General features: G+C 35.9%; 1 protein-coding gene and 1 long non-coding RNA gene across 2 annotated transcripts; both read left to right on the top strand.

Moving 5' to 3' along the window:
- Positions 1–36: 36 nt before the first annotated feature.
- LOC124456858 lies at positions 37–725 on the top strand. Its single transcript, XR_006952517.1, has 3 exons — positions 37–76; positions 149–217; positions 713–725. It is a non-coding gene; the product is annotated as an uncharacterized LOC124456858 (long non-coding RNA).
- A 1036-nt stretch (positions 726–1761) lies between these two features.
- LOC124457357 (retinol dehydrogenase 8-like) lies at positions 1762–8079 on the top strand. Its single transcript, XM_047007624.1, has 3 exons — positions 1762–1822; positions 1871–2144; positions 7935–8079. The coding sequence occupies exons 1-3, from the start codon at positions 1762–1764 to the stop codon at positions 8077–8079; spliced, it is 480 nt and encodes a 159-aa protein (XP_046863580.1).
- Positions 8080–12722: the final 4643 nt, after the last annotated feature.

The raw sequence follows: 12722 nt of genomic DNA on the forward strand, positions 1-12722 counted from the left end.
GAAACACTAAACACGCGTGTCTGTGTGTAATCTCTCGTGTCTGGATGTAAGATTTGGCTTTAATTATTTGCTTCAGGTAGCGTTCCATGTTCAATGGTAACAACATACATCATCTTAATGTAATTTTATTTGTTTAATTCCCACGCAGGCAGAAAGTTCTCTCTCATCCTAAATGTACAGCAGCCGTTCGACAAACATCATTTAGTAAAGATGGAAGGTAAATTTTACATATTACGTTTCATCTCACGGGAACAATTTCTTTGTTTACCCATGTAAAATTATTGTTTTTTGAACATTTTTCAAAGTCAAGGAAAGCATGTGAAAAGAACATAGATAACATTTTCATAATGATAAAATAACATGTTTTTCTCATTAAAACTTTCACTTTGCGAAGATATTTTACTATTTGTTTGCCTGTGGCATATTTTTCATTTATCTACCAAGAGCCCATTTCCAACGCGAAATTGAAAGTGACCGTTTTCGTTCATTGGTCATTGAAAAAAAGTTTTTTGCGAGATTTTAGAGTTGATTTCACAGTATTTACACCTTGTAAATTGTCAAGTTTTTTAGAGTAAAGTCCACTTTGACTGGATGGTAAATAATTTGCATAGCGAATATTTCACTTTTGAACAAACTTTGCGAAATTTTTCGGAGAAGTTAAGTGAATTAACCATGAAATATTTATTGATCCTGTTTACATATTTCTTTTCAGTGTTTTACTTTGTTTGCGATGATGGTACTATATGGAGATGGGATCGATCTCCTTGAACAATAAAAACGGTTTGAATTTTTTTAATGTTCGTATATTTTATTGTGTCATGAAATTTTTTACCCCGCAGTAAAAGGTCTTTCTGCGCAATGCTCGAGCGCATGCGCAGATGATTTCTCTATTAAATTGTTACTAAGCATGCTCTTTACTTCAAAATCGGTGCTAGTACGTGCAGTTGGTTATTGTGCTGTTGCCATGACCATGAATATGCGCAGCTGGTCAGGTAGACTGCGCATGCGCTGATGATTTACTTAAAATTTGTAACTATGTCGAAAGAATGCAACAACTCAAGCTTTTGAATAACGATATTTATTCCCTGGCAATGTTTATCTCAAACATATATTGCTCGCTTTCTCAGACTCTCTCTTCAACAACTTTCCAAAAAAAACATCAATCAAAATTCTTTTAAGCCTATTGGTTAACGAAATTATAAAAACTAGGGAGAATTTATCTCTCTGTCAGTAGGACATTCAATTAACATAACTTATTCCCAACATAGGTTCATGTTTAGATATTTAACTTATTCATATTCATATTTTTATTCATGTAACCTTTGCTGTTACTTTGTACATGCCATGATGTACAATTGAAACAAACGAATGAATAAATAATAACGAAGCGTACAAGTTGCTCGGACGCAAAAGTCAACTACTTTGCTTCGCAATTTTTCATACTTCATGTTTTGATACGATACAAAGCAGTGAAAGGTCTTACTGAGTTACATTTTTGTACATTTTGGTTGTATTATATTTATAAATTTGACTTCAGTTTAATTACACGTGTAACCATTAAAGCTCATTTGGTTAATGCTTTCTTGTGTTATTTTAAGACTAGACATTTAATCAAAGAATTTATCTTTACTAACTTCAAAAGTTTAAGCAAATTGTAATTCAGACGGTATTTTGTTTACTTCGACTGTTCAAACGTCGCGTATTAATTTTAACAAATTGATAGCATTTTACCGTTGTCTATACAGTTATAGATACACGGGTATGACGTCATTTGTGATAAAAACTAAGAAAGCGGCCACGAGCCACGACATTATTGTCAAAGGTGTTCAATTTTAAATGCTTCATTATCACCATAATACTCTATATTTAGTGAACAACGCTGCTATTGGTTGGTGTGGTGTACTCGAAGTGCAGGCTTGGGAAAGTATCACAAGCATCTATGAAACGAACGTCTATGGGGTACTGCGCGTCATCCGTGCTGTTGTTCCCTCTATGAAAAAAAACAAAAAAGGGCGCATCGTTAACATCAGCTCAATTGCTGGAATATATTGCTCCCCGTTCTTCACTGTGTATGGCTCATCAAAATATGCTTTAGAAGGAATTTCGGATTCTTTGGTCCCTGAGCTTGCATCGTTTAATGTTCAGTAAGTATCTAATGTAGAAAGCTACATAATATGTACAAAAAATTTCATTAACATAACATACACGTTTCATACACTCACAAATATTCTCAAAGTAATGTGCGAAGTGAGTTAAAATGAAAAAATCAAATATAACTATTTACAAGATATATCATCAATCATCAAAATACTTTTTATCGTGTTCCTTTCCGGACGAACTACTCTTTCGGGGAACCTTTGACTGTTTGAAAAACACAATTTCGTATGCTGATCTTATGTAAATTTGTATAGGCTATAATTAATATCCCAATTCTTATGCTAACTTTAAACTTTTATAGGGTTGCTTCTTGTATTTAAATTTAAAGACAGTTGTTGTGAATGAGGAGGGGGGAAGGGGAGGATAAGGGCTATTTAAATTTTTGTTTTTGCTTTAATTTTTCAAATTTATATCCAGGACCCTTATTTCCAGCCAGATGTATTGCTTGGAACCCCCTAACTAGAATCATGCTCCGTGGTCCTCAAAAGACATTGGTTGTATTATTATGGGTTCATTATTATAAAATCATGTCCGTGAAATTCTGCAATGTCTTATATGCAGCATGTAACAATTGCAAATATTTTTAAGCTACATGCTGTGTTTGTTGAAGCTGAAAAATATCTATGATAGCTAGACTAAAATATGTTCAATCTACGTAACCTCAGCATTGAAAAAAGCCAAGTCATAATTTTTTAGTTTTGAGATTTTGACAAGTTATTTATAGCTCTGTCTAGAGGTTTTCCATAAGGTTGAAATTTGGAAACCAGGCTGCTCATTGCATCATATTAAATCATTTTATTAGAGAGACATTTTAGGTAATTCACAAAAGACAATTCTTGTCATGTTAGGACACATCTTACCATATGAGTATTGAAATTTATGCGCAACAAAACGGTGATCCAAAAATCATATGCCTAAAATTTCCGAGCGCCTGATTGGACATGTCATTTTCTTCGCTAGTGAAAAACGTCGTATTCTGATTGAATATACTATATTTTCACTAAAGACAAAATGCATATCAACTTTTACAGCAAATCGTGCACAATGTTATGTCGCTGTTTTCTTCTTTGAAAGAACATTCGTACTCGTCGTAGTCGTACTTTTGCTAAAGCTCTTTATTGGTGGATGGTTGGAGGACATTTAAAAATTAGAACCAAGTGAAACACAAAGTGTGAAGTCGTCTTATCTAGCGCTGCTTTTTAAAATTTCTAGAAATATCGATATGCACATGTATTTGAAGCGTTTGATGAATTGATCAGCAATCAAAGCAGATAACTTGAACCAAGTCAAAACACAAACCGTGACGTTTCTTGTGTAGCACTACTATTAAAATTGTTTAAAATTGCTAGAAATATCAATATATACATGTATTATTCACACTTTATACATTTATCTGCAATCGAAGCAGATAACTAGTTTCATTTACTTTACTTTTCAAAGCATAGAAATATAACCATGCAAAATCGGTGGTTCTTGGTTATGGTCTATCAGGAGAGTGAAATATTTTTACACTTCATTTCTTGTTAAAGGCGAATGCTCTGCAAGACAGAATTTTTTTGGAGAATGACCTAGATTTGGTCGACTTTTGAAATCTACATGCGAAGAGTGTCTTGAAGAATCATTGCAACGCCAATCATTTTCAACTTTACAATACACTACTGACTACACAAAATGAACAAAACTACACAAAGTGAATAAGTATAATCTGAAGCACTGGAACACAACAAAAGCATGAACCTGGCCACCTCTACATTTTAGTTCCATGATTTGTGCGAATTCTTCGAGGGTAATGGTAAGTGCTAATATAGTTCAGAAATAAGTCAACGACTGTTTTAGCATCGTTGTTGGAGCAACTGAGAAAAAGGATGACTCTTGAAAACCCATCAACATAGCCACGGACAACCATCCTCCATCTTAGTAATTTGTGATTACCATCAAGATGCCTATTAAATAACAAAAGTATCAGTTTAATTAATAGGTTTGGCCATTGCATTTTGATAAATCATCATGAAACACCACTGTGACATTAATACTGCACAACACCATAATTCATTTGAGTAGGAACATAAATTCGTCGCTGAATAGATGCGTGTCTCCTAAGTTGTTTAGTAACATGGTCAATTCTGTTAATAGAAGCACGAGTTATTCTTCTTTGTTCGTGCACATTTTGGGATACCCGTGCTCCAGTAACCATTCTTTCCACAGAATTTGGTGAGTTTGCCAGTATCGCAGTCACCGTTCTATCAAATTGTTCATCAGTTATGCGGAATTATTGTTAGCACAAATAGACTTGTCAGACTCATCACGACGACGACTCAATGTTTTCGTAGAAAATCCTAACATTGCAGCAATTTCTTTGCATGAGAAATTTAAAGATCGAATTCTCACTACTTGACTGTCAGGAATATGAACTTGGGCCGTTCCTTACTACTACATCTCTTGGGACTTGAAAGGAAATAAAAGCGTTCATCAGGAACATTCTCAAATAGTTCTCCATCTATATTACTCAATCGTTTCAGCTCATTAATTAGTCGGCATATACAATCGAAATTTCGCCGCTACAAAGATGATGCGCTATTACAACCAATCAACCATTAATGAACGCATTGCACCGTTGGCATAAAACAATTGCGTAATAATTTTGCACAGTCTAAAGATTTCTTTTCAGATCAATTAAGACTTGTTTTCCAACAAAAGATACGTTAACAAATTGTCAAAGAAAAGAATTTCTTCACCGTTCGCCATGTCATATTACAACAGTGGTTTCCCAAAAATATGCGGTATGAACCATATAACTTTTCAGGGGTAAATTGAGTCTGTGATCAGTGTATATTTCAAAATTGGTTTATATTTTATGATTGAATTATATATTTCGACTTAAGTACCATTTATTATGAACAAGTATTTCTGTCCAATTTAGCGTGTCATAGTTGCTGCACCAGTGAATATAAAAATCAGCGTGTAGTTTTTACTTCAAGCATAAGAATATTTCTAATTTTTCTATTTTTGTAGTCTTAGAAAGTACATTACACAATTTCTAAAACGTCAAGGAAAAAAGAAAAGGGAAACGGATGGAGTTAAAGAATTCAACAAGGTTACAATGTAATTTGTCATGCTGAAAACTGCTACCCAAGTGTCCACTGATATGATTCATATTGTGCTCAAGCAGACTTGCTTATGAAAGGTGTAACGTATTTTTTAAAAAAGTTCGCCGTGCAAATTTGCACAATCTGAACTATAATGAAATTACTGTTTATCAGAGCTATTGTATTTGGATTTTACGTTAAAACAAGAAGTGTATAGTGGACGAAACTGGAAGAACACTGCATTAGAAACACTGATGGAACAATCAAGATCAAAAAATTATTTTCAACAGCTCATTTGAAGAGCATTGCCATATACAGAATAGGAAATTGTCACTTGCCAAATCCTTCCAGACGGTGTGACCTACTTGATTGCAGATAAGACTTAATTATAAGGAAAATTTTGGGAGCCTAGTCCAGCTTTTTAAGCTAAGCAGCAATTTCAAAGAGCAGTTTCATTTCAATAATGAACTTGTCATATTTTGATCATATTTAGCGTGTCGTTTGCTCGTTTGTGCTTGATGATCGAAAATTGTACTGAGTACAATTCACAAATGGTGTAATTCAAAGATGTAATCAAGAAAGCACTTGAGGCGTGTAGTGTGTGCATTTGAGGATGGAAGACACGACTATCTTCACGTAGCAGAACAATTTTCTGAACTGTTTCAATGTATTTAAAATATATACGTCAGAACTGGCATACGTGTAAATGAAATCTCTAATTTTGATTTATTTTGCTGGTTTTCTGGCTAAACAAAGCTCGTTTTATCAACCAGATGGCATAAGTGCATTCCCTAAAGAAGATCTACGTTGAAAAAACTTTAGTTCCTTTTTATTATTTTCTTTTAAATCTCGACAATCATCTTGTGATTTGAAAGAAGAAGGAAAATTGCACATACTTTTGATACTTTTATTGATGTGTAGAAATACTGACGCACAAACTGGCCTTAATCTCTCACTTTTAAGGAATCAATTTGAGGAAAGCGCATAAAGAAATGGTATGAAAATCGTACATTCAAACATCAGACGTCTTGGATATAACTTTGATATGTTGTAGTAGTTTGTAGAGTCGTATTATAGAATCGATTAATGCCTGAAACACATCTGACCGACGAAAGTTACAATCATTAATTGCCCGGATATAACAATGTTTGTAAAAAGGTTGGATGACATGTAAATGTACGGATGATTTGGAAGGAAGCCTCTCCGACCGTTTATGTATTGAATTATTGTAAATCATTAAAAATATTTTCAACTGGTTAAAAATATTAACTCGGATCACTATAGATCACGAATAAGCCCTTAATGACCGAGGGCGAGGTCTTTTACGGAGAAATAACAGACCAATCTTTATGATAAAGGGAGTCTCTCTGTTAATAACAACGTAAACTACAATGACTCTATCAAAAGAATCAAACCAACTCTTCCAGCGTGATCTCTATTAAACCAGCCAACATGCACTCGTTCAAACCGGATGAAGTAAGCCCTTCCGACCTTGCTAATGTGAACACTACAAACCCTGTCAACATTAACATCACCTAATCTCCAATAATCACCGCTTTCGCTTTACGCAAAGCTCACCTTTATAGGTTTGAGCGCTCTGGTGCGCTCTGGTGCGCTCTGGTGTCTCTACAATACAATCCATGAAATGTGTAACCGTACGTCCTGTGTCCCAAGTGCAGGAGTCACTATTTTAATATGGTGATAGCCGGGAGGACACATTGTATATACACTTTGCATATATACAAAGTCTGTATATATAGTCTGTATATATACAAAGTCTGTATATATAGTCTGTATATAAAGACTGTATATAAATATTCTGAGCCTGCGATGATATATATATATTTGAAAATTGGTAACCCAGGCATATTATGATAATGATAAGGGTTCTCTGGATTTGTTTTAAATTTTTATTAAGCTTTCTACTCGGTGCTTCGAGTCTTCGTCAGAATGTAAGAATATATTATTTACAAAGACTTTGTAGGCGTTTGGAGCGTCTGATTGGTTGGTTAGTACTTGAGTGGATATAAGTGTATAAAACAGAGTTACAGTATTCACCAAGGTACGTGATATACATATATATATGTTAGAGATCATTAGAAATGTGGGATAAGTACAAAAAAAAGAGAAGGGGGCGAGGGTTAGTAGAGAAAAGTACCTTAGTAGGGTAGGGTGTGTTGACAAAAGAACCTCAGTGGGGTTAGGGCAGTAGGTGATTTGGTCAGTAGGGAGGGGAAGGTGAGTAGACAAAAGTACCTTGGTAGGGTAGGGACGGTTGATGATTTAGTAAGTATGGAGGGGATGGACAGTGGGTTATTTGTACAGTAGGGAGGGGAGAGACAGTTGGTAAGAAATCATTATAAGCACATGTCAGACATGTTTGTTTTCATTTGTGATATGATTTTAGTTGTGATATGTTCTCTGGTTTGTTTGTATACCTTTTGTTTTTATACTTTTTCTTTATTCTTTTATGCTTTGTATTTCTACGTTTATGCTTTGTATTTTTCTACGTTTATACTTTGTACTTTTATACGTTTGTACTTGTACGTTTGTACTTATGCGTTTATACTTTTACTTTGTACTTATATACTTATACACTTATATACTTATATACTTATACACTTATATACTTATACACTTATATACTTATATACTTGTACTTATAACTTGTACTTCTATTTATACCTTTAGAGTTAGAAGAAATGCAAGAACGGGGATAGAAAGGGAAACCATGAACAAGAAAAGCAAGGAAGAATGGAAAGAAGAAAGAACAGCAGGACAAGGCAGAAAAAAGCAGGAACAAGGCAGCAGGGGAACAAAGGAGGCAGATGCTTAACCCGGATACTGAACCTAACCGTGGATACTGAACCTAACCGTGGATACTGAACCTAACCGTGGATACTGAACCTAACCGTGGATACTGAACCTAACCGTGGATACTGAACCTAACCGTGGATACCGACCCTGATCCTAACCCCATAAGAAATGCCACCACTTTCCTCGCCAGTATTGAAAACATTAAACTACGAGCAGACGAAATCATGATATCCTACGACGTGACACCACTCTTCACATCCATACCACTAGACATCGCCAAACAAATTACAAACGAACTACTCACAAACGACAAAACTTGGCAAGCTACAACACAACTAGACAAAAATGACATCCTAGACTTACTCAACCTTTGCCTCTCCACTGAATTCACCTTCCAAAACACATACTACAGACAAATTTCAGGCACACCAATGGGATCACCACTATCCACCTTCCTCGCAGAAGCTGTCATGCAACACCTCGAAACACAATCAGTCACAAACAACACAAACATCAGACTATGGAAAAGATATGGCGACGACATCTTTTGCCATAGTCAAGAAAGACAAAACTGAACAAATCCTACACACCATAAACAATACCACAAAGAACATTACCTTTACTAAAGACGAAGAACACGACAAACAACTTACCTTCCTCGACATCCTACTAACCAGAACAGATGACGGTACACTAAACACACAAGTATAACGCAAAACCACCCACACAGACCAAATACTCGATTTCAACAGCAATCATCCAACACAACACAAAATAAGCTGCATTCGAACACTTTTCAACAGGATAAACACTCATTGTAATACGGAAGAAGCCAAAAAAACGAACGCAACTACTTATACTCCACATTTATTAAAAACAACTACCCTAGAAACTTCATAAACAAAACTATATACAAATTACAAAATAAAACACAAACCGACAAAAGCCACATAAAACCGGACGAAACAGTAAAATGAATGTTTTTATGCAGTGCGGTATTTGAAATTAAATGAAGATATGATCTTCGCACTTTGCTGGACAATTTAACAGCGCGTTCAGACTGAGTGCTCCGGTACGGTGCTCAGGCACGGGCACCAATGTGAACGCAAAGAACGGCGTCACAACAGAGATAGCGGGTGCTAAATGGACGAACGAGGAAACAGTTGCTCTTTTGAACGCTTATAACTCGGAAACTGTGCAGAACAACATTGATAGTATGAGCTCAAATAAAGAATTGTTTAACAATATACAAAGAATCATGAAAGAAGAGTCGCATACAGAAAGGACTGTTGATCAAATTAAGACAAAGCTGAAGAAGCTGCGAAGTGGATATGTAAAATTGAAGGACAGAATGAAAACATCTGGATCCGAACACCCATACTTCTCAAGCGCTCTTAGCAGCGTGGAAAAAATGGCTTTAAAGTACTGGGACTTGCTGGATGGAATTCTCGGTAAGATAGCATTATCACAGCTCTACCTAAAATCTTTGTTTTTCTACCAGTTATATGTTGTTTTTGAAAATACTGAAAACAATTGATGTAAACATAATTATTGATTAAATATGAAGGTACTAGGCCGGTTAATGATCCTCCTGAGGATCAGTTGTTTCAAAGTGAAAGTGTGGTACAGACAGAAGACTCTGGACAGGATTGTACTGGTCAATTGGTCACTGGTGTACATGCTACTAATCATCATGCTGCTGATCACGATGTTGCTGATCATGACCATCTACTGCGCCTAAACACTGGGGGATATTCCACTTTTTGGCAAAACCATCTACTATTTCTTTTAAATTTCTACGCTCTTGTAAACGATTCAACATATATGTTTTTGTACGTATCAAAAATCTCAGAGCTTCGTTGACTTTTGTACAAGCTGTTGACGCTCCTACTCCGAATTTGTCTCCGATTTCTCGATAATCAAGACCCTTTCCTAGCCTTTTTAACATCATTGCTACAATGATGTTAACTGTATAACAGGTCGCAGCCTTGTGGATTGTCGACCAAGTAAACGCATCGAATTTACTAGTTGCAGAAATAGGCGCTTTGGTAAACGATAACTCTCCAGCCATCTTTTTCGCTCAAGCCAGTGAATTCACTGTCCAAAATGTTTTCATGCGAGGAAAGGCCCATACACGTCCACAACGATTATGATGTTTTGATTCAATAATATTATGAATTAAAGATCTTGTCTTGCAAAATACTTTTGTCACATGTAAAACTAAAGCACGATGACCCTGCAATCTTCTGCTGGACTCTGCTTTATTATGGTGAAACATTACAATAGATACGGCCGCCATCACACATACCATAACCAGAGTGAAATGTACGCAGAGGCACGTATTGCACATGGTTTTAAAACTTGTTAACTATGGAAGAAATCAAAATAAACATAGACGAAACTAGTAAGTACTTGGTAGTGTGAACAGCCTGCAGATCTGTGCCCGAACCCGGGTATCGTTCTCCGGCACTCAGTCTGAACGCGGCCTAAGCAATCGTCTCAGGACCTGAAAAAATCAGGTGACTCAACGGGATTCAAACCCATGACCTCTGCGATGCCGGTGCAGTGCTCTGACCAACTGAGCTATAAAGTCACACAGTGGGGAGCAGGTCAATATTGTTGGGCTCATGTTTTCTCGCGAAAGGAATGTCGTATGAATGTTTTTATGCAGTGCGGTATTTGAAATTAAATGAAGATATGATCTTCGCACTTTGCTGGACAATTTAAGCAATCGTCTCAGGACCTGAAAAAATCAGGTGACTCAACGGGATTCGAACCCATGACCTTTGCGATGCCGGTGCAGTGCTCTGACCAACTGAGCTATGAAGTCACACAGTGGTGAGCAGGTCAATATTGTTGGGCTCATGTTTTCTCGTGAAAGGAATGTCGTATGAATGTTTTTATGCAGTGCGGTATTTGAAATTAAATGAAGATATGATCTTCGCACTTTGCTGGACAATTTAACAGCGCGTTCAGACTGAGTGCTCCGGTACGGTGCTCAGGCACGGGCACCAATGTGAATCAGCGTGGCAGCACACTAATCTTGACATGTCTCGGCCCATTCCTCTACTCGACCAATATAGAGGTAAAATTTCGATTTGTGTCGGTCGGTCTGTCTGTTAACATTTCCGGGGGGGATTTTTACGGAATGAGGGGGGAAGAACAATCACAATAAGGTAGAACCTTTCGGAACTCCTGTCAGTTTCTCTTTGATTTTAAATGTCTGGAATCCGAATAGATATGGGGCCTAAACAACGTTATACAGTAGATACCAAAATCGAGTGATTACCGACATCAATTACACATATCTCGTTTGGCGAAAAACACATGAAATCGATTCACCGTGCCGTATTTAGCCAGCTCGGTTCACATATTTTATCTTGCGCTCTATGGTCAGACGGTGAGCAAAATATAGTGTAAGCATGTATTTATTTTCGTTCGAGCTTTTATTATTACTTGAAATATCGGTGTGGATTTAACAAAACGTCAAAATAATTTAAACGCGTGGTGCGAGTTCAACCATGAAATATGAATTATGAATATGATGAAACGTTTGCTCTTTGCGATAACTATACATCATTTTATCGCAGTCGCACAGAATCATCGGAAAAAAGGTTCTATCAAAATGTTATAAAGGAAATAATGGAAACAAAACTACAGTTTTATAATATAGTCCGTTTCTACGTTTGTAAACATGCGGACGATTGTTCGGTTGAGTAAACAACGTATCATACTTTTAATCAAAAAGCATTTTAAAAACTCAAAAGAATCAAAACAATCAAGACATTTAAAAGAATCGAAAAAATGTTTTCATTCAAAATGGCAAGGAATTTATCTTTTAATTTTATGATTAAAACGTATGACTGACGAGAATCGATTGAGCATTGAAGCACTCACCTCCATATAAGGTGAACTGTGCGTCGTTTGTGCATGGCGATTGGATAGAAATTGGAATGCTATGATTAAACGATCGTGACTAAAACACCACACGAGTACATACGAGTACATACGAGTAACATACGAGTACATACGAGTGACATACGAGTACATACGAGTAACATACAAGTACATACGAGTAACATACGAGTACATACGAGTGACATACGACTATTTTCTGGTCAACAAATGAGAAACAACACAATTTCTTCAATACATTGATATTTGCGTTTATTTTTCCTTGTATTTGTATGGACTTTGGGGCAACCATTTGATGGATTTAAATGCTGAAAAGGTATTTTACTTTTATACTACATTCATTTGTATGTTTTAGTTGAATTTATTATAGATATTTTGTCGATGCGATTTGCCATTATTTGAGCGCTTTTTGAAACACTTTCACCTAGGAAATACATATTTATGAAAGCGATTAAATAAACAACGTGTAAATAATGTTTTCAAAACGTGCTACATGAAATAAATGTACATTATATATATTTGAATTAAATGAGAGTTGCACTGTTACGTATAGTACTGAGACGGACTGTTTTTGTTGTTGTTGACTGACGTTTCGACAACCTTAGCGGTAGTCATCTTCAGAGTCAAAATGAATGTATAATCACTTTCATAAATATGTATTTCCTAGGTGAAAGTGCTTCAAAAAGCGCTCAAATACTGGCAAATCGCATCAACAAAATATCTATAACAAATTCAACTAAAACATAC

Source organism: Xenia sp. Carnegie-2017, unplaced genomic scaffold, assembly GCF_021976095.1.
Source record: "Xenia sp. Carnegie-2017 unplaced genomic scaffold, XeniaSp_v1 HiC_scaffold_6, whole genome shotgun sequence".
In the NCBI taxonomy this organism is placed as follows: Eukaryota; Metazoa; Cnidaria; class Anthozoa; order Malacalcyonacea; family Xeniidae; genus Xenia; species Xenia sp. Carnegie-2017.

Excerpts from the sequence above, each read along its gene's own strand:
- LOC124457357 (XM_047007624.1), top strand. The coding sequence starts at position 1,762 with ATGACGTCATTTGTGATAAAAACTAAGAAAGCGGCCACGAGCCACGAC. Across the intron at positions 1,823-1,870 it reads CCACGACATTATTGTCAAAG|TGAACAACGCTGCTATTGGT; the intron begins GTGTTCAATTTT and ends CTCTATATTTAG. Across the intron at positions 2,145-7,934 it reads CTTGCATCGTTTAATGTTCA|AGTTAGAAGAAATGCAAGAA; the intron begins GTAAGTATCTAA and ends TTATACCTTTAG.